The 21,476-nt window shown below is 52.0% G+C and overlaps 1 protein-coding gene across 2 annotated transcripts in view; it reads left to right on the top strand.

Annotated features, from left to right (window-relative positions):
* AGTRAP (angiotensin II receptor associated protein) overlaps window positions 1–7,192 on the top strand; it is a 12,836-nt gene extending 5,644 nt beyond the window's left edge. Inside the window, exons 2-5 of one of the 2 annotated variants that reach the window (XM_035019791.1) lie at window positions 1,618–1,652; window positions 2,980–3,085; window positions 3,931–4,105; window positions 5,568–7,192. In XM_035019791.1, the coding sequence (XP_034875682.1) occupies window positions 1,618–1,652; window positions 2,980–3,085; window positions 3,931–4,105; window positions 5,568–5,683 (432 nt within the window). In that variant the 3' untranslated portion in view covers window positions 5,684–7,192. Of the gene's footprint in view, window positions 1–1,617; window positions 1,653–2,979; window positions 3,086–3,930; window positions 4,127–5,567 lie in introns of both variants that reach the window. The other variant, XM_035019790.1, reaches the window with a different exon arrangement.
* The last annotated feature ends 14,284 nt before the right edge of the window (window positions 7,193–21,476 follow it).

The raw sequence follows: 21,476 nt of genomic DNA, 5'->3' as shown, positions 1-21,476 counted from the left end.
AAGCTCCCTTCCAGAGCGGAGGTAGCCAATCACGAAGCTCCCTTCTAGCGCCAGCCTTCCGTAGAGTACACACGTGGCTTTCTCAGGGGCTCGGCTGCTCCGTAAAGTCAGGAGCTTTGGTCCTTGCAGGGCTGTTCTCCCAGCTTAACGACTCTCTTTCAGGCCATGGCACCAGAGCCCTTTTGGTTCACTCGCACTGGGCCCTGGGGGGTCAAGGTGGAACGTCCCGGCCGTTTCAGCTCCCCCCATGTGCAGAAAATGTCCACATTTGTCACAAGCTCCAATGGCTCCCCTCCGCTGAAAGCCCGGGCCCTCCCACCCTGCGAAGGTTGGGAGCACCGGAGTCAGACTTACACTTGAACTCGAGTTTCACCCCACCATCGGTGGAATCTAGATTAACTTAATTTTCCTCGGAGTCTAGTTTTCCCATCTGTAAAATGGGAATGATCATGGTGTCTGTTCCAGAGGCTCTCGTGAGGCCCAAAGAAGGAGGCGTGAGGTGTTGGCACAGAGCAGGTGTGCAGTAAATAGTAACTCTTCTCGAAGGGCTTTTCCCTCCAAAGCCAGAGTTCTTTCTTGCAGGTGGCAATCCCCATTTCTGCCCTTTCACCGGTCCAGAAGCCTGGGCCCTTCACTGCACACTCTTGCCGTGTCTACCCTCACACTCAGGCCAGTACACTGCCCCCTCCCCGGGCTCTGGGCATCCCCCCTCCCAGCTTGACCCCCCCCAATCCCTTGAGTAACTCTTTCAAGGTCCCCCATCTACCATTGGGACCCCCATGGAAGCTCCTGACATGGGACTCCTGACCCCTGCTGGTGTGGGTCCACTCCCTCTTCCTCCCCATTTATGTTCCCTCTGCCACCTCTGGAACACCTTGCTCTCCTCCCTTTTGCCTGGCTGGTCCCTGCCTATCCCTTAGCAGGAGCGCCCTCCTACTTCCGAAGCTCCAGCTGACAGCCGCCCTGCCCTCCCCATAGCATCTGCTCCCTCCTTCTTCATTTGCTTTCCAAGCAGGGCCCTTTTGATTACCAAGAGTAGAGACAAGTTCTAGTAAAGGGGGCTGCGATTTTCAGGACATATGGGAAAATGAAAGGGGTAGAATGGTGTAGAAATCTAGAAAAAAATCCACCCTCCTTGCTGAGGCCCTCGCTACCCTCCCCCTGCTCTTCCCCTCCTGCCCCCTGGTGCTCTCCTGCTCCTTGGATGCAGGTAGCAGACAACCACTGTGCCCCACATTGTACCCCAGCTCTGTGTGCCAAGAAACCAGCCTCGTTTGAGTCCCACTCCTCCCCCCAGCCATTCCCTGTCCAGGTATATCCTCTGATGCCAGAGCAGATTGCGAAGCAGGAGGGAAGCAGGAGGGCGTGTGGGTGTCTGCTGCCCCAAGGGAGTAGGGCCGAGTGACATGGCAGCTCCCCCAGCCTGACCTGCACTCTTCCTCCTTCACCCCTGCTTCGCTCACTGTTGCTGGTGTTTTGTTGTTGTTGTTTAAACATATTTGTAAAGCCCTGTTAGGTGCTAGACAGGTGCTTCCTGTGTTTTCTGGCTCCAGAAGCTCTCCTCACCCCTCCCCAGATTGTGGTCTCACTCATAGTTCTTTTCTTTCCTTCCCCCAGATGATCCTGCTGGTTCACTGGCTGCTGACGACCTGGTGAGTGACTCCGCAGGTGACCACTTCTGTGTCCACCTGTCTCCCAGGATCTGGGTCCATATACCCCCAGGCTCTCGTCCATGTGTCTCCTGGCCAGTTCCAGAACTAAATAGCACCTTTGTCAAGAATGTCATCAGCATCTCCATGTCCCAAGAATGTCTGAGGGGCAGGCAGTTTCCAGAGGCCTCTGCCATCACCTCCCCCCATCCCAGAAGCTTCAAGCCTTTATCCTAGGGGAGGTGGCTGGCCCAGGGCAGTCCCCACAGCTCAGATCCTCCTCCAGACATTGCCCAGGCCCCTTCAGGGGCTTGGCATGACTCTGGTCTTTGTATCTGGAAGGTGTGAGGTGCTAAAGCCAGGGGGCCCGTCTCACATAGCCTGCTGGACTCCCTGAGGCAGCTGTGGGGTGGATGCCGGCTAGAGCTCTGTGTGTCTGTGACCTTGGGTCAGTCACTTAGACTCCCTGAGTCATTTTCTCACCTATAAAATGAGTGCATTACTGACCCTCCCATTTAGCCTGTAAGGTCACTGGAAGGTGAAAGCCGAGTTTTAGAAACTGTAATAACCACTAACATTTCTTGAGGGTGTCTAGGAGCCAGCCACTGGGCTGAGCACCTTCTGTGGGTTGGCTCCACAGCTCAGCAAGTAGATATTTTATGATCCAAGATACAAGGTGGGATCACTTGCTTAGGGGTGGACCCTATTTCTTATATCACACTCCTGCCCAGAGATGGCAGACTTGGGATTCAGATGGACCTGGGCAGGTCCTGGCTCAGCTGTGGTCCAGCCGGGTTACCTTAGGCAAATGGCCCACCTCTTGGGACCTTGGTTTCCATCTGTAAAATGGGTATAAGGATAGCGCACATCCCTCAGGGGCTGTGAGGGAGAAGCATGTTGTGCTCATCCAACACTCCCCGGGGCCTGCCACAGGCTTGATTTCATTATTACTGTCTGTTTTACCTGCCGAGCTATGGGGCGATTTCCCTGCCGAAGCAGGACTGGAAACCGCTGAGCTTCTGTGTGCATTTTGCAGACCTTAAAGTATGCTGCACATGTAAAATGGTTGTGAATAATGCAGACAGTGAAAGTCATGGCTAATGACTTTGGGAAGCAAGGTCAAAATACAGATTTCTCAGTCATATCCCCCAAGATTCTGAGTTGTGGTCTGGGCTGGGGCCCCCGCACTAGCTTCTTAAAACCAAAAAGTCAGGTGACAAAGACTATCAAGCTGAGTCAGGTTCTACACTTCACAGCTTTGTACGCGTTCTCTGTAGGGAACACTTCAGAATCCAGAAACCTGACGTGACTCGGGTGCCTCTTCCCACAGGGGCTGCATCACGTTCTCGGGCCCCTATCCCTGGGCCAACTTCACCATCCTGGCCGTGGGTGTGTGGGCCGTCGCTCAGCGGGACTCCATCGACGCCATAAGTCTGGTGAGGTGGGGGAAGCAGGGAAGGGACCGGCCTCGGGGTGGTCTGTGGCCCCCCTCTTACCCCCCTTGACCCATCCCAATCCTGTCTCTTCCGAGGAAGGGGGCCCCCACCCCACCCCCTGTTTTCCATTTCTAAAGCCTTGTCAAGAAGCCAGCTACCAGCCCAGGTGTGTCTTCACTAGCCTGGCCCGCTTCTCAGCCTGCCTGGCTCCGGGAGCCCTGAGTCTGCTCAGTGCCTTCCCCCGAGAGAAGCATGGGCGGGGTCCCCCCAAGTGCCCCAGCTTGGCCACTCCTCGAGGGCACTGGAGCATGTCCCCGATAACCCACCTCTAGGGCCCTCTTTCAGCAGGGAGCCCCACGAAGAGGGAACTGCTGTACTTCGTGAGGTCAGAGTGGACACAGCCCTGCTGAGCTCTGCCATGGGGGAGCTTCCCAGCACCCACTGCGCCCCGAGGGGCAGCCAGCTCTCCAGCAGGGCCTGTCAGGATGACTAAGAAGGGAGTTCCCTGTGGTGCAGACGGATTGGGTGAACTCCAAGGGACCTTACATTTCAGAGGTTCTGGAACCAAGTCTTGTGCCTCATAGTGGCCACAGGCTAGGTCCAGACCTGGGTCCCCACATCCCTGCACTGGGTGCTGTAGTCCTCGGTCAGGCGTCTCACCCACCAGGTCCTGCCTGCTTGCTGATCTGTTTTCCAGCAAAGCCTAAGGACACAGGAGGGCACAAATGGAGCTTCCAGTCTGGTGTTCGTGGTAAGGGAGCCATGAGCCGTGATGGAGCGTCAGGGTGCTCATAAACCCTGATGGCACTTGGCCCCCCGGGCCCTGTGCCTGGCCTGTCTTGCAGTTCCTCGGTGGCTTGGCGGCCACCATCTTCCTGGACATCGTCCACATCAGCGTCTTCTACCAGCGGGCCGGCTTCACGGACACAGAGCGCTTTGGTGCCGGCATGGCCATCCTCAGCCTGCTCCTCAAGCCCTTGTCTTGCTGCTTTGTCTACCACATGTACCGGGAGCGCGGGGGTGAGCTCCTGCTCCATATTGGTGAGGCCACCACCTCCGGCCAGCTCCCTGACTGCCCCTCTCGCTGGCCAAGGTGCTGGCGGCGCCATCTTCCACGTCTCCCCTGTCTCTGGCTTGCCTGACCCACAGCCCCTGCCCAAGTGAGCCGGCCTTGCCCCGGGGACGAGGGCTCAAGGCGTGGGGGTGGGGGAGGTGGGTGCCGACACTGACGACCAGGCTAGAAGGTCTACAAGCTCCCGTCTCTGCTGCACGAGCCCAGGGCTCCCATCCCAGCCTGCTGTGAGCTTTCCCGGGCATCAGGCTCCGGGCAGAGTTGGGGGCAGGACCAGAGCCCCGTCGCAACCCGAGCACAGATGCAGCTGGGTGTGCCCCAGTCCCGCAGGCAGCTCTGGGCGGCCTGCAGCCTGAGGCTGGTAGGCATCCACGGGGCCAGCCTCTCCTCTCAGCCCCATGCCTAGAGCCTCCCCTCCTGCCATGTGGGGTCTGGGTGGCCAAGGGAGGGGGTCTGCTGGCATGGGCCGTGGAGCCTCAGCCGAAGCTGGCCCTGAACTGCAGGTGCTTTCCCTGCTAATGTCCCGGTCACCTCAGCCTGGCCCGCCACTGCCCCTCCCACACCCTCCTGAGCGGCTGGGCCATTTTCCTGTTCTCTCTCACATACTGCTCATCTCCTTTCAGAGAGGTGGGGAGAGGGTGGGGGTGGTCTTCCACTGTCCCCTCCCAAGAAGAGAGGCCCGGAGGGGCCCATGACCCACCTAGAGGGGCAGCTGGGCCAGGGCAAAAGGCACCTGTGGCCTCCCCAGGGCTGATCTCAGCAATGCCCTGGGGTTGCGGGGAGTCACTCACATTCCTTCCACTGGGCAGATGAAGGAGCTGGTGCCCAGAGCCCCTGGGACTTGTTCAGCGTCAAGTGTGCAGGGCAGAGAGGGGAGCAAAGAGCATGGGCACTTAGAGCCCTCCCCCCTACCTAGGACCCCCAGCCCAGAGCTCTGGGCTCTGCAACTGTGCCAGCTCTGGGCCTTCTGGTCACAGTAGCTCGGGGTCCACTCTGCCCAGGAGAGGAGCCTGTGGGCCAGGGCTGGGCGTCCCTCTGCTCAGATGCGTGCTGCTCTGGGAAGGCCCCAGTGTGATGGCCAAGAGCACTGGCTTTGGGCCCATGCTGCCTTGGCTTGAATTTTAGTGTCCTCCGCATCAAGCACCATACTGGGGGCAAGTCAGTTCATCTCTTTGACCCTCAGTTTCCCTGTCTGTGAAGTGGGGGCAACCCAAATACCTGCTCTGGAGGGCGATGGGAGGATTGGCTGAACACCTGCTAAAAGCCGGCGGGCGGGGGGGGCTGCTGCCCCCGTCATTGTCCCAGTGCCTTCCTGGTGGGGGGTGGGTGGATCTTGGTTGGGACTCAGTAGACTGCCTTGAGTCCTCACCCTTCGTTTTTTCCTTCCCCCCTCATCCCCCCCACCCTCAGGTTTCCTTGGACCATCACAGGAGCGCGGTGACTACCAGACGATTGACTCACCAGAGGCGCCCACAGACCCCTTTGTAGGCTCGGAGGGCAGGGGTCACTCCCCGCAAGGGTACTGAAGCCAGTCTGCTTTGGCCCCAGCGCAGGGGCCAATGGAGCAGACCCCAGAGACAGCCCAGGCTGCATCGTCCTCCTCGTGCCTTGGATGGCATTCTAGAGATGTTCTTGACCTCCACCCCCTTTCTTGGACTGTGTTCTCCTGTTGCCCATCTCCCTAGTCAAGTGCCCTGAGTGGCCTGGAGCCCCGTGCACACCTGTCCCAGACTCCCTGAAGCCTCCTCTCCCTTCAAGGTACCCCAGTGGTCTGAGGCTGGGAACCGTGGTCTCTTTCCTCACCTCCCTTAGCGGCTCCGTGTAGCCCCCGTCCAACCATGCCTGAGCCAGGCCTTGCCCAAAGTTTATTGACCTCGCCCACGGAAGCTCTGAGAGCTTTGGGTGATGCTCAGTCCTGGGAGCAGCCCGGCATGGGAGTGAGGTCCCTGTGCTTCTCACTGCCTGGTAACTTGGTGCTTGGGGACCTCAGGGCTGGAGGCAGGAGGTGTCTGCAGCACCTGAGACCCCCCACGGCCTCCAGCTGCCCTTCCTACGGCCATGGCATTCACATTTGGGGAATCGGTAGCTGGGTGTGTTTTGAGCCATGGTTAATCTCCCAGCCAGGCTGGGGCCTGGACCTGCCATTCCTGAGAAGATTTCTCCTTTGAACCCGCAGGGAACCTGGGCTTCGCCACCCATTTTGTTGTGGCAGGAGGAAGCAGGGGCTCACTCCCCAGCTTTGGCCTAGCCAAGGCCCCAGCAGAGGAGGGCACTGTTTGGTGTGGCCAATGGGCATCCATGTCTCTGAATCAGATGACTTGGGTATTGGTTTGCATCCCTCTCTGCCACTTTCTGGCTATGTACCTTTGAGCAGCTTAATGTCTCTGACCTCAGTGTCTCCTGGAAAAGAGCTAATGCCTGCCCCGGGCGTGATGAGACGAATGAAGTGTGCAGTGCCTGGCCCTCGGAAAGCTCCCTAAGCCACAGCAAAGTTGGTGGGTTGCTCCTTGATCCTGTGATGATGTGGGGTCAGTAGGCAAGGGGCGACCTCTTCCCGGTAGACCCTATGTCCTGGTGTCAGGGCTGACTGAAACCGGTACCCATCCAGAAGCCCCAAGTGTCCCATGGCCAGGGTCCTAATCTACATTGACTGGACTGAGTGTTGACCTCAGGGCCTCATGGGCCTGGGCTGTCCCAGGCCATCCCAGCTTGTCCCCAGCACAAAGAGATCAAGGCCTAGTGCACAATCCCACCACCCTCCTGGGGCTCGGTACGTGGTACTGCTGAGTGCGGGCCGCAGGGCTCAACTCTGGGGCCTGCTCTCAGGGAACAGACATTAAGAGTCCTCTGGCAGGAGGCAAGAGCTCCGAAAGGGACCCCTGGGAAGGGACCAAGGGACACCGAGTGGCTGCAGCTGCAGGAAAGCTAGAAACAGTTTCACCGTCAGAAGGGGACGAATAGATAACCTGTGGTACATTCATTCTATGGATATGGTTCAGCAGTTCATGTGAATAAACCAGACCTAGTTCTATTGACGTGGGTCCCCCTATGGTGAGCAAAACAGATTGTAGAATGGCATCTTCAACGTGAGCGTTCACATGAATTTAAAAACCTCCAAGCGATATCATATGTCGTTCATGAGCATATATGTAGTGAAATACAGAAGTGTGGGCTAGAAGGAAGGACCCTTCAAGGTCATGGCTGAGGCAGCCTTGGGTAGGGGAGAGGTGTGACTTTTGGGGCATGGAACTAAAAACCCAAGTTCCGGTTCTCTTGTTTATACCAGTTCCTGGCACACGGCAGGCTTGCGCTGTGCGCGCTCCTGTGTGTATGTGGTGAATATGTCAGATTTCCAAAGGGAATGAAAAGGTGGGGGGGCCACAGTGGGGAGACAGCTAATAGAGCCTGTGTCAAGCAGAGGGGAGAGTATATTCCGAGACCCCGGTTCCTCCTAGTCCCAGACCCTCGAGTCCAATCGGATCTTTATGGGGGGCAGAGGAAGGCCCCTGTCTTAAGTGGGGGTCCCCAGAAGCAGACCCTGAATGCAGCATCTGGCTTGGTGCAAGCAGGGGTGGGGGCTGGGCTTTCTGGTCATTGGCCAAGGGCTGCTCTGGAGTTGGGGGACAGTGACTTAACCTCCCAGGCTACTCTGGCTCCCTGACCAGGCAGGCCCAGTGGCCCCAGAAGCTGGAGGGTTGTCCTGCAAGAAGAGTGCCACCAGAGGTACAGGGACAGCGAGGGCCACCAGTGGGGTGCCCCCCTTCCAAACGGCAGGTCTCGTAACTGACGTTCGAACATTCATTCAACAAGCAACCAAGAGCCTATGGGAGCTAGGAGTCTTCCAGCTGCTGGGGATACCCAAATCAAGGGGAAAAAGCCCCAAGTACCAGGAGATTCCATTTGGCATGAGAGGTTCCAGGCAGGGGAACAGCTCATAGGAAGGCTTGAGCAGGTGTGTGCCTGGCCAGACTGTTTCTGGGCACGGTCGGGAGGCCGGAGTGGCTGGAGCCAAGGGATGGAAGAAGGAATGAGGTCAGAGAGGCATCAGGGACCAGGTAGCAAAGGGCTAGTAGGTCATTTTGAGGACTTTGGCTTTTTCTGAGTGAGATGAGGGGCCGCTGGAGGGCTTTGGGCAGAATGGGACACGATCTGACTCACACTCTAAAAGGACAGTGTCGATGGCTTGGGCTGGGAGGTAGAGATGGGGGTGGTGACAAGTGGCCGTGTTGAGCAGAACACCATGCACCGATTGTCCCTTCCAGGGAAGGACATCAGGCAGTTCTGCCCACTGTTGGAGTAATCAGAGGCTCCAAGGAAAGCAGTGCGGTCAGTCACTGGCTGGACAACGCCTTACGCCTAGAAAAGACCAGATCAGCCTTGGCGGCAGGCGGCGGTCCCCCGTGGCCAGCAGTAACTGACGCAGGGCAGTTGGCTTCCTCTCCCCTCTCTCCTGCCAGAGTGGAAGGACACTCCCCTCCTGCCAGAGCGGAGGACAGACACAGCAGTGGGGTTGGCCGGGTGCCACAAGACACGCATGTGTAAGCAGAACAAAAGAGCGAACCCTGGGCTTGAAATAGGGGAAGATATTCCCACACGAGGTGACAAGGTCAGCACAGGCTGTTGTGGGCTCTTTATCTCTTGGGAAGGAAGTGTTCCAGCCTCAAGGCCCATTGTTACCCAGCGGGTGGGTTTGAAAGACAGCAAGCAAGCAACTGCCTCGCCCAACGCGGCTGCTCTTGGATATGTTCTGAAGGCAAGGCGACAGGATTCACTCGTGGACAGGATGCAAGAGAAAAAGAAGAATCCACGATTGCAAGCTTCGGGGCCTGAGCAGCTTGGGGCTTGAGCTGCCACCGACTGGGAGGGAGGGTGGCAGGAAGGCCAGGTTCCAGGAAAGGCCAGATGAGCCACACTGAGGAGATGGGGCTTCCCACCAGACCTTCTCACCACTGGGAGGCCAGCTTTTATAGACATTTGGAAGTACTCTGTATTTCATCCTATAGTATCTGCTGATCCGGAAACTGTCGACCACAGGAAGCAAATTCCTCTTGTCTCTGCTCTCCTGCCGGTGAGGACCGAAGTCACTTGTCTAGTTCCCAAATCTTGTATTTCTTGTTGTCACAAAGCTGAGCCTTCCAGATGAGGGAGCCAGAGACAAGCCCCTGTCCCAGGAGAAGTCACTGTCTTCTGTTGGCCAAAACTGGACCAGAGAGAGGCAGCTGTACCTGCAGGAGCCCCGGCCTTAGGCCCATCCTGGGAGTCTCCAGAACAGCCTGGAAATTCCAACTCTCCCAGCTTCCCTCCAAAGTGGCCCTAGAGCCAGAAAGCCTTGGTCAAATCCCTACTGGCACCCCATGACTGGCTGTGTAAGAGACAGGACAATCTCTTAACCTCACTGTGAGTCAGTTTTCTCATTGGAAAAGTGGAGCTACTCATAGTGTTGACTCAGGGATTAGTAAAGTCTGAAAATGTGTAACATCAGCATTTCTCATTACCTGTGTTACCATGTTAATTATTCAGAGAGAGGGAGGGGGTGATGGGTGTAGGGGAGGAAAGAGTCTTCCTCAGCCCTCTTAGGGTCCCTGGCTGGGTCTGAAAATTAAACTGACAAAGATTAACAGGAGAAAAAAACACGTACATTTTTTTCGAACTTTTACAAGTACACAAGAACTTTCACAAGAGAAGGAAGGCCTGGTGAAGTGATAAGAGCAGGGAGCTTTTATACCTTTCACACAAAAAGACAATAAATGTGTGAAGAATTGACAAGACAAAGAGGTCTGGGCTGGGGTAGTGAATGGTGAAGAGGTAACCAGGAAGATAAGGGTTAGATTAACAAGGTCTGTTTATACAGATTTCTTGGCTATAAATTCCCTGTCCCTGGTAATAAAAATGTCCTCTTTCCTCATGGTACAGGGAGGATACCATTCATGCAGAGATTTAGGACCTGTTTCAGGAAAGGACAAGGGATGGGGTCAGAGTGACTTCCTTCCTTCTGCCATTTTTTCGAACGCTCAGGTTAAGATGTTCAGTATGCCATGGTGCCAAAATTTGGGGGTAGCATGTCCTGAGCCCCATCACCAGTCTGTCTGACCATCCATTCATGTATTCATTTATGATCAATTCTATAATAATTTATTGAGTGCTTCCCACAAGTTCTGAAAAAATTGTCAAGAAGTAAAACAGAGGCTTTCCTCACTGGCCACAGCAGAACCCTGAGGGTCCAGTTCTCCAGGTAGACGAGGGCTTGTGTTCATGCCTATGAATCTAAAAACTATTGACAGATTCAACACTATAAAACATTATCATATCGAAGATCTACACTCAGATTCACAGACTTGAAATTGAAGGGAGCTTAGAGCTCCAGAAGCCTAGCAGTTTGAGATGTTTTTTATTTCAAACCCTTGGCTCAAAAGAAATCTTACACAGGGTATAAAACAGAGCGGGTCTGACAGAGCCCACCAGCACCACCACCCCGCCACTCTGAGATATGGCCCCCAAAACACAATATGGAAACTCTTCTCCTACATCCACCTTATTTCACAGCTCGGGACACGGGCCCACAAAGAGGAGACGTGGTCAAGTGCACGTGGAGACTTTGGAATGTGACAATGTGGAGACTGGGGTGCCAGGTAGAACTTAAAAGGAAAAAAACAGAACTTCTACAAATGAACAGTTAGAGACTCAATGGATGGATTAATTCATAGAATAGATACATCAGAAGAGAGAATCAGGGGCGCCTGGGTGGCTCAGTCGTTAAGCGTCTGCCTTCGGCTCAGGTCATGATCCCAGGGTCCTGGGATCGAGCCCCACATCAGGCTCCCTGCTCTGCGGGGAGGCCTGCTTCTCCCTCTCCTACTCCCCTTGCTTGTGTTCCCTCTCTCACTGTCTCTCTCTGTTAAATAAATAAATAAATAAAATCTTAAAAAAAAAAGAGAGAGAATCAGTAGCCTTGAAGAGGTATTTGAAGGAATTACTCAGAATGGAGCAAAAAACACAAAAGAAGAGAGGTTAAGAAACAAGGGATAGCATGAGAAGGTCTGACATAACTCTATCGGAGTTCTGAAGGAGCCCCTGGGAGAGAGGCAACATTCAAAGGAATAAGAGCAGAGAATTTTCCAAAATGGAAAGACACCAAACCTCAGATTCAGGAAGCCAAGCAATCCCCAAACAGAAGAAATCCACATTTATAGTTACCATATTGGCACTTTGTTCAGCATTGCTTAATCTTTGGCACCTGGCACAGTTCCAGCACATAGTAAGTGCTTTATAACATATATAGAATGGGGGATCCCCAGGTGGCTCAGTCGGTTAAGCATCTGCCTTCCGCTCAGGTCATGATCCCAGGGTCCTGGGATTGAGTCCTCCAACAGGCTCCTTATTCAGCAGGGAGCCTGCTTCTCCCTCTGCCACTTCCCTGGCTTGTGCTCTCTCTTTCTCTCTGACAAATAAATAAATAAAATTTTAAAAAATGAAACAAAACACAAATATAGAATAGATGGTGCAGAACACCAAAGATGAACATTAAGATCCCCAAGGCGGGGGCGCCTGGCTGGCTCAGTTGGTAGAGCGTGCACTCTTGATCTCAAGGTCGTGAGTTCAAGCCCCATGTTGGACCATAGAGATTACTTTAAAAAATTAATTTAAAAATAAAAATTAAAAAATCCCCAAAGCAAGCAGGTAGAAAAGATGTTGTCCCAAAAGAAATGACAATTATACCGGCAACTGATGCCTCAACAACAAAAGGAGTCAGAAGACAGGGGAATGGTATCTTCAAAGTGGTGTGAAAAACAACCGTCAACCTACAATTGTGCACTGTGAGTTATCTTTCAGGAATGAAGAAAATAAAGGCCTATTCAGAGAAATGACAACAGAGTTTATCAGCAACAGACCTTTGATACAGAAACATCTAAAGAATCTTCCTTGTGGAAGAAGGACATTTTTCCACAAAGAAGATCTGACACACAAAGGAGACAGTAAACATGTGGTTTAGTGTTCAAAACTCTACTGCTACATTTCAGGGGGAGCTGGCCAGGCACAAAGTGTTATAAAGTCCTTTTCTGTCTGGAAGGAGGGTAAACACTGGATTAACTTTAGACTTTGCCAAATTAATGTCTTGGAGAACCACTGAAAGAATAGACATAGAATGTGTAATTTCCAAGACAGTGTTGGGTGTGTGCTTGGTGGGGGGAGAGCCTTGACCAACTCTTTTGTTATTGTTTGATCAATTCTTAAAAAGCCAAGAAAAGAGAAAAAAGAAACATGAATTTGGACCATTGGCAAACACAAAAATAAGATGGGTTTTATATATACACATCATGATCATACCTTTGTAAATGATTTTCTAGAAACTTCCAGCCCTATTGTGTTTATAAAAGACACACCTAAAATATACAGACACAGGAAGGCTGAGAGTACAAGAGGGAAAAATGTTAAACCAGGCAGGGGCGCCTGGCTGGCTCAGTCAGTGGAACACGCAACTCTTGATCTTGCGACCTGAGTTCGAGCCCCACATTGGGCGTGGGGTTTACTTAAAAATATATCTTAAAAAAAAAAAAAAAAGTCAAATCAGGCAAAGAGAGCTGGTGGAGCTAGATTAGTATCAGACCAGCTTGCCTTTATGGCATCATCTTCTTGGGATAAAAGAGCACCAAGATCTAAACAACGAAATGTTCGATCCACCAGATTTGGGAAGAGATGTTAGATACACAGACTCAGGAAGGAAGTATAATTACCCCTGTCCTTCAAGAATTGCTTTAGACTTTAGGAGGCTCTTGGGCATATTTATTTGTTAAATGTTCACAGCATCCGGTGAGCGGGTAGAGGAGGTGTTATCATCCCCCTTTTGCAGATGAGAAGGTCAGAGAAGTTAAGCACTTGCGTAAGGCACGCGGCAGCAGAACGGATGGCGATCACAGGTCTTCTGACCCCAGGTCAAGTGCTCTTTCCTCTCGCGGTTGCAAAGGGGAAAGCATACAATCTGGACCGAGGGTGGAAAGGCGTGGAGGGCTCCATGGGGAACAGCGGGGGCAAAGGCTTGGCAGACGGGAAAAGCCCAGAGGGCACTGTGACTGGGCCGAGCCCGCCACACGGGAGGAGTGGGTAGGGTGGACTCCAGGCAGTTTCAGGGGGACCCGACGGCCCGCCGCGTCGCCTATCTTGCGCGTGCAAGAAGCTTGCACAAGGCCACGTGCTTCGCCGCCGGATGCGCGGCGGGGCCGGGACCCTCGCGGAGGACCGCGCGCCCGGGTGTCCCCCCCGCCCCCTGCGCCCGCGCCCTGCTGCCCACGCGGCGGCCACCGGCGGCCACGCTCCCGACTCATGGAGCCCCCGCGTGCACCTCCAGGCTCCGCGGCCGCTGGGCGGCGCGTTCTCTGCGGTCCCCCGACCCCACCCGCCTGGGTCGTTAGCTTTCGCCCGAGGTCCTCTCCAGTTTCAAGCCCGGTGGGGTGAAGGAGGACCGGCAGAAGACAGACGCCAGAGGACGGGCCCGGGAGGCCAGGAAAACTGACCGCCGGTTCTTTGGGTGGGAAGAGGAGGGAGGCTCTGATGTCCTTAATTGGACAGGGATGGGGGTGGCGTGGCCGGTGGCAGACGGGGGGGGGGGGGGGGGGGGGGCTGTGAGGAGCAGGTGGATGGATAGATGCGCGCCCAGGCACGGGGTGGGGGCACCAAGTTAGGAAGGGATCCTGTGGGTTGAGCTGTCTCCTGTCTCTTTTGGAAGGAGGTGGACGGAGTTGAGGGGGGCCGGGTCCTGGTTCTGAGCATGGGCTGTGGAGTTAGTCCCTTGGCCCCTCTGCAGCCTCTGACCGGCTGTGGCGCTTGGGCTGGGCAGGGAGCCCCTTAAAGCTCCGGTTTCCTCATCTCTAGAACAAGGGACCTAATGCTTCGGGCCGCAGTGCCTGTTTGGCAGGGTGTATGGTAAAGGCTGCATGGCGTTTACCATGGTCCGGGCGCTCATTTTGCACAGTGTAGAAGCCCCTGTTATGGGCCAGGTACTATTCCATGTGCTGTAAATACTCCAGGGGAAAATGACAGTGGCTCCCAGCCCCTGGAGGGAGAGGACCAAGCTATACTCTCTTTACTCTGTTAGGTGGTGGCAAGTCATGGAGAAAAGTCATGCAGGGTAAAGAGAGGACGACGGAGTGCGGACTGTGTGATTTCATGTGCGGCCCGGGAGTGAACAGTCAAGAAAGAATTCTTGGGACATTTTCAGTGCAAAAAGCGTGGTTTTATTAAAGCACGGGGACAGGACCCATGGGCAGAAAATGCTGCACCAGGATTGTGAGGAGTGACTGATTATATACTTTTAAGTTTGTGGAGGAAGTCGGGGTAGAGATAATGTGAGTTTCTCAGGAATTTTTGTGCGCTGAGAGCAGGGTCTACAGGACCTTGGAGGCCTGGCTGTCGTCAAGATAAGGTTGCTTTTCGTCCCTAGTAAAACATCAACAGGAAGGCGGCCTTGAGTTCCTCGAGAAAGGTCACGCTCAACCTGTCTCAGGTATTCGGCAGTGGGCTGCAGGCTGTAAGGAGATGGAATTTAAGCTACATTTCTCTGGCTTTTGTTCTCCTCATCCTTTTCTCCCCTCTGAACAGTTTTGACCCTTAAACCTTTAAGGTTGCTGAGGGAGGAAGGTCTTCTCTTCTGTAACTTCTTCCTGCTGAATAGGGGCCTAGAGATGTCCCCACGTTTGGGTCAGCGTTGGTCACTTGGGGAACTTTTATATATATATAGGAGTTACCAAAGGCAGAGACAGCCAATCCAAGGTGTAGACACCACATATGAATCTCCCTGAGGAAAAGGGATCATCTGTCGGCAGGAAGTTATGGGAGGGAAGGGGTCTTAGCACCAGGCAGGGAGACACCGGGGAAAAAAACAAAAACAAAAACAAAAAACAAAAGAAGATTAACATTATTATGTGAAAGAGAAGCCCAATAAAAAAGGCCTTTGATAGTGGACCAAAGTTTTCCTCCAGTGCCTTCATTGTCGTTTGAAGAGAAGTGTGAGAGGTCTTCCGCAGGTCCACAGAAATAAGAAGGCGGGTTAGCCAGCCCGCTGGATTCCTGTGAGGAAGGTACGGATTTCATTCCTAATATAGGAGTCCATGAGGAATGGCCTTCCAATTTTATGGCCATGGGAGAACATAATACAACCCAGTAGGGGCCCTTCCATTTTGGAGTTAAACCCCCTGCTGTGTTAGACTTCCAATCCTTGAAATAAACCGTGTCTCCTGGGTTTCTGTGGGGTGGGTTGCTAGTAACCGTCAGATCAGGCGGAGGGAGGATATGGCCTGTGTATTCCTTTAGCTAGATATTTGAGGAAACCAGAAGAATTCAGAAAATAGTGTTAAAATCTAGTATCTACAAAGATGTTATTGAAACCTATTTTCTCTCTATAATCACCCTCATTCTTATCAAAGATAGCCAAATCAAGACTAATTCATTTAAAAAAAGTCCAATTTTATTTTATTATATAATTATTATTTTTAGAGAGGTGGGGAGAGGCAGAGGGAGAGGGAGAGAGAGAATTTTAAGCACGTGGGGTTCGATCTCACAACCCTGAGATCATGACCTGAGCCGAAATCAAGAGTTGGATGCTTAACCGACTGAGCCTCCCAGGCGCCCCAAAAAGTCCAGTTTTAACAAACCTGTCCTAATTATTTACATAAGCTCAGCAAGAAGAGTGACTGATCACATAGATCTTTTAAAATCTGCTGGAAGTTTTATAAGGAATCTCGGTTGAACTTTCAGTAGCCTCTCTAGGCCAGAAGCCAAGCCAAGTGCTTACCATCAGACATGCCTGCAGTATCTGTAGATTTGGGCATGTTCCTCTTCTCGAGGTCCCTAAATATCCTGAGGCTCCTGCACCTGCCAGGAGGTGACATCCTTTACTCACCTGGTAAGGCTGCTGGGACCTCTGTAAGCAAGGTATCAGGCCAGCATTTCCAAGGGGCTCTATTGACTTCAGGTTTCATAAAGTCAAACTTAATTCCTTAAAGCTGTTTGGTCATATCCGAGTCTATGCATGTCCCTCAAATACGACATTCCAGTCAAAGCCTTGGTAAAATAACCAATGTTTCCAATGGTGTCCTGTTACAAGGAGAACAGATTCTTATTGAACTTATGCCAATGATTATGATTGCCATGGAAGAAAGAATATTCACTGAGAGTTTCTGAATTTCAGAGAGTTCAGGTAGAGAGAAAAGTTAAATACTTCAAATTGTTCACAAAAGAACATTTTATCATGTTTCTGTAAGTCGTGGACATCTTAAGAGAAAGTTCCCTCAATCTGGAAGAGCAAACATCAGAGGGCCAGCAATGTTTCAAACAAGAGTCACAAAAACTATAATCATCTTCCTTAGTGCATTTAGTCCCATGTTCCTAATTCTTGTTCAGTTTGAAGGCAGCTTTTTAGTTAGTTCTGGAAATTCTTACCCATTTCAGTTTTATGATTTTAAAGATATCAAAAACCTGTATTTGTCAGAAGCCCTTTTTATGAATCTCTTTGAAGATGAAACACATTCCACAAGAAAATAAGAACAATACCTATCAATGACAAAAGACTCAAAAATGGACATAGTTCAAGATCTGATGAGAGTTCATTGTAATAGAGCTGACACGGAAATTCTGTTATCTCTGTGACATCTAACACTTCAATAATCAGAATATTAAGTGATGACCTTATAGCAGAACATAACACACCAAATAAACGAGCCTAATTAGTCAAGGAGACTTCATTTATGATTTAAATCTCAGGGAAGTTGATTAAAACCTCAGAAAGTGGGCACCTGGGTGGCTCCGTTGGTTAAGCAACTGCCTTCGGCTCGGGTCATGATCCCGGAATCCTGGGATCGAGTCCCGCATCGGGCTCCCTGCTCAGCAGGGAGCCTGCTTCTCCCTCTAACCTTCTCCCCTCTCATGCTGTTTCTCTCTCTCTCTCAAATAAATAAATAAACAAAATCTTTAAAAAAAATAATAAAACCTCAGAAAGTTATAGAGCCCATGCCTAAATAGGATTACAGATCATGACAAAACTTAAAACTTAATTATTTATTTAACCAAGGTGGCAATAAGAGACTCCTTGGTAGAATAAAAGTTTTATATTTAATGCTGATAACCCTAAAGACAGGTCTTAATTAAACCAACAAACTTAAATTTAGTTTAAATGCAGAATATGTTCCTCCTGGGTCCACTTAAAAGTCAATCAGTTTGTTCCCCATTGTCAAGTTTTACCTGGGGCAGTGGTGAGGAAATCTGAAGGGGGCGGTGTAAGTCCAAGGGGGTGCTCTTCGCTCCCTGACAGTGAGGGGAGGAGAAAGAGCCAGTGGGGTGGAGGCACCAAGGATGGTCTAGGGGCCAACTATGCAGGCCACACCCAAGGTGGCGCAGAAACAGGGGGAGGAGGAGGGGGAGGGGAAGGCAGAAGAGGTGAGATGCCCCCAGGAAGGCTGGAGGTGGATAAAAGCCCAGCAGGCAGAGAAAGAGGATTCCCAGTCCTAAAGCCCACCAGCTTGAACAGATAAAAAGACAGGTTTTCTTTCCAACAGCAAGCGGAAATAGGCAGTCCCTGTCGGGCTGGAGAAGACAGAGAAATTCCCTGAAACAAAAGGAATTTCGGCCGCTGCTTGGGAATATTCCTTAAAGTCCCCATCCCAAGGTAGACTAACCAGAGACAGCTGGCTCCAATTATCATAGCCATGAGCCCGGGAAATGAATGAGGGAGAAGCCCCCACATACAGCGCTAGTAGTCTGGGTCTATCAGGAGGAACAGTGAGAGAGAGTCCGTATCCCCTTTGTCAGGGATGGCCCGTATTTCCTCCAGCAACCTGAGCGTATTCGGAGGAAGCCTGTTTAGATAATCATCATCCAATATATGGGGAGGGGGTTTTCTAGACTGTTCAGTGGCCAAACACATTCTACAAGAGGCCCTTAAGTCGGGGTCCTAATTTAGGGCCATGAAGGCCTGGACATAGGCCACTTGCCCTGTTTCCTGCAGAAGAGATCTAACAGATCATATTGAAGCTTAATGTCCCATTAATGAGCCATTTTTCCTCATCTCTTTGGGTTTTTTTTTTTTTAAGATCTTATTTATTTATTTGACAGAGAGAGACATAGCGAGACAGGGAACACAAGCAGGGCGAGTGGGAGGAGAAGCAGGCTTCCCGCTGAGCAGGGAGCCCGATGCGGGGCTCGATCCCAGGACCCTGGGATCGTGACCTGAGCCGAAGGCAGACACTTAACGACTGAGCCACCCAGGTGCCCCTGGTTTTGTTTTGTTTTGTTTTGTTTTAAGATTTTATTTATTTGAGAGAGAGAGTACAAGGGGGGGTGGCAGAGGGACAAGCAGACTGTCCACTGAGCAGGGAGCTGGATGTGGGGCCCCATCCCAGGACCCTGAGATCATGACCTGAGCTGAAGTCAGATGCTTAACTGATTGAGGCACCCAGGCACCCCTCCTCATCTCCTAAGGAATACTGAGGCCATGCAGTGTTACAGAAGACCAGTCCTTTCTTGGAGCTTGCAATCCAAATTGTTTCCAGTGGGTAAAAAGGCATCCCAAGGGAGAGCCCTTGGGAACTAAAAAAGAAGCCTAGAAGGTCCGTTATCAAGAAAATCCTCCCTCCCCCCACCCCCCGGGTGGCATCCCATGTAGGATATATCAGAGGCTCCTGGTGTCAAAGTGACCCAAGGTGTCCCTCTAAGGAAATTGCTATGATCACCACCCCGCCCTGTAGGAGGGATGCTGGTGCCCCCCCACCCTGCTTTTCCCTTGCATCCTAGGCTACAAAGGGGTGCCAGTGAATGGACCAAAATACCATGCCATGCCATGCCTTGCCGTGCCATGAAGAACCCACCGTTTTTAACCCATGGAACACACTAGAAAAATTTTACAAGCGGAAATTACCCCATGTTGTAATTTAAGTGGTATAGGACATTGACTGAAAACAGTAAAGGTAGAAATCCATCATGGTCTAAGCAACATTCCAATACATTTGGTCCTTACAGCCAACTTCCCTAGGAAATGGTCCCGTTTGGGTTTTAATTCAATCAGGTACTGGTTTCGGCTGGCTTCCAGAGGAGGTCTCGCGGCCAGAAGTGGCTGGACCGGAGATGTGAAAGGGGTCACATTAGACCCGATGAGAAGGAAACCTCACACGGGAGTCTTAAGATTGGCAGCTGTACTAGTCACTTAGGTGGCTGTCCTGTGCCCAAGACAGACAACTTTGTATAAGAATAGGAATAAAGAGGAGCTCCTGGGTGAGTTGGTTAAGCATCCGACCCTTGGTTTCAGCTCAGGTGATGATCTCAGCATCATGAGATCAAACCCCACATTAGGCTCTGTGCTCAGTGCAATCTGCTTGAGATTCTTTCTCCCTCTGCTCCTCCCCCCAGTGTGTGCACTCGTTCTCTCTCTCTCAAATAAATAAATAAATCTTTAAAGAATAGGATAGAATTCTTGGGACATTTTCAGTGCAAAAAGCGTGGTTTTATTAAAGCACGGGGACAGGACCCATGGGCAGAAAATGCTGCACCAGGATTGTGAGGAGTGACTGATTATACACTTTTAAGTTTGTGGAGGAAGTTGGGGTAGAGATAATGTGAGTTTCTCAGGAATTTTTGTGCGCTGAGAGCAGGGTCTACAGGACCTTGGAGGCCTGGCTGTCGTCAAGATAAGGTTGCTTTTCGTCCCTAGTAAAACATCAACAGGAAGGCGGCCTTGAGTTCCTCGAGAAAGGTCACGCTCAACCTGTCTCAGGTATTCGGCAGTGGGCTGCAGGCTGTAAGGAGATGGAATTTAAGCTACATTTCTCTGGCTTCTGTTTTCCTCATCAGGGAGCCACTACAGTGGGGGAGAATGGTCAAGGAAGGGCTCACTGCTGTGGTTAAGGCAAGCCTTGAAGGAGAGAGGGAGGGAGAGTTCCAGGCAGAGGGAACAGCAGGTGCAAAGGCCTTGAGGTGGGAATGTGCACGGCACTTTTGAAGAACATCGAGGAGGCTGGTGTGTTTGGAGCAGAGAGAGCGAGAGGGACAAGGCGGGTGAGGTCAGTAAGGTAACGGGGGGCCAGAGAACACAGGACAGGGGGTCAGCAAACATTCTTAAAGGCCAGAGAGTACATGTTTTGGGCTTCGAGGTCCATGAGGTCTGTGTTTCGACTCCTCTGTTGTTGTATCAAGAAAGCAGCCAGAGATGAGCCATAAATCACTAGTGGTGGCTGGGTTCCAAGAGAACTTTACTTACATAACAGCTATTGGGCCTTGAAGGCAAGAGCTCAGAAGAGGAGGAGCCAGCCAGGTGACAGGGAGGGAGCTGACAGGCAGGAGGGAGGGGAGGGAACCCAGTCAAAACCCACACTCTGCACACGGAATAAAACAAAGCAGAAGAACTGCGTCAGACTTTGCAAGGCTCTCATCCTGCAAGCCAGGAAACTCAGGGCTACGGGACCGATGAGTTCCAACTGTTCACAGAGCAAGGGGTTTTTATGGGATAAATGCAGAAGTCGTCTGGCTTCTGGAGCTGATTGGTCTAGAGCTAATGGTCTTTCTTATTTGGATTCAAGGGACTCCAAGGGAACAGGAAGTCCAGAGAGAGCACAAACAGACTTTGGTGCTCGGGGATTGGCTGGTGTCCTCAGCTGATTTCTGAGAAGAGCTGTAAATTCCTGTAAGGTTAGGTTAAGTGTCCTTTATGCGCCTACGTTGGCCATCTCCATCCTGCCTTTGACATAAGTGACTCCATTTTAGTTTGGTTCCACACCCAAGAAGGGGGCATCCTGGAGTCAGGGAAGCAAGGGCTCCCGGGAGGACGAGTGAGTGACCCCCGTCCTACGGCGGCTACTGCCTCCAGAAAGCCCAGGACTCTGGGCTGGCCAGGGGCGTGGCATCTCGGGGATCACCTGGAGGAAAGCAGCTTTGGGCAGGTGGGGGTGGGGGGAGCCGATTGCAGTGAGGTCGGCAGAGGTGGAGATGGGAGAGGAATTGGGATTTGGGTGTAGTGAGAGTGGGAGAGATGAGCTGGAACCTGGAGGCTCAAGAAGGGTGGTGGTGGGTTTTTGGGGTGGTTTTGCTTTCTGTCTTTTAAAGTTGGAAGAAATAACCACCTGCTTAAGTGCTCATAGGAATGATTCAGTAAAAAAAGGGGAAGCTTTGGTGGGGGGGTGGTTTCTGGAGCAAGGACATCAGAGCCTGTGTCCCATCCCCCAAGCTCTGTACCCCGGTTCAGGCCTGAGTCTGCTGTGGGGCTGTGGGGCGTCACGGGTGCTTTTCCTGATTCACAGAATGGCACCTCGGAGGCCAGCGGTGGCTCTGGGCGCTGTCCTTGGG

The sequence above is a fragment of the Mirounga leonina genome, unplaced genomic scaffold, assembly GCF_011800145.1.
Source record: "Mirounga leonina isolate KUSES-001 unplaced genomic scaffold, KU_Mleo_1.0 Mir_173, whole genome shotgun sequence".
Classification (NCBI taxonomy): Eukaryota; Metazoa; Chordata; class Mammalia; order Carnivora; family Phocidae; genus Mirounga; species Mirounga leonina.
This window is presented reverse-complemented; position numbering and strand designations above follow the sequence as displayed.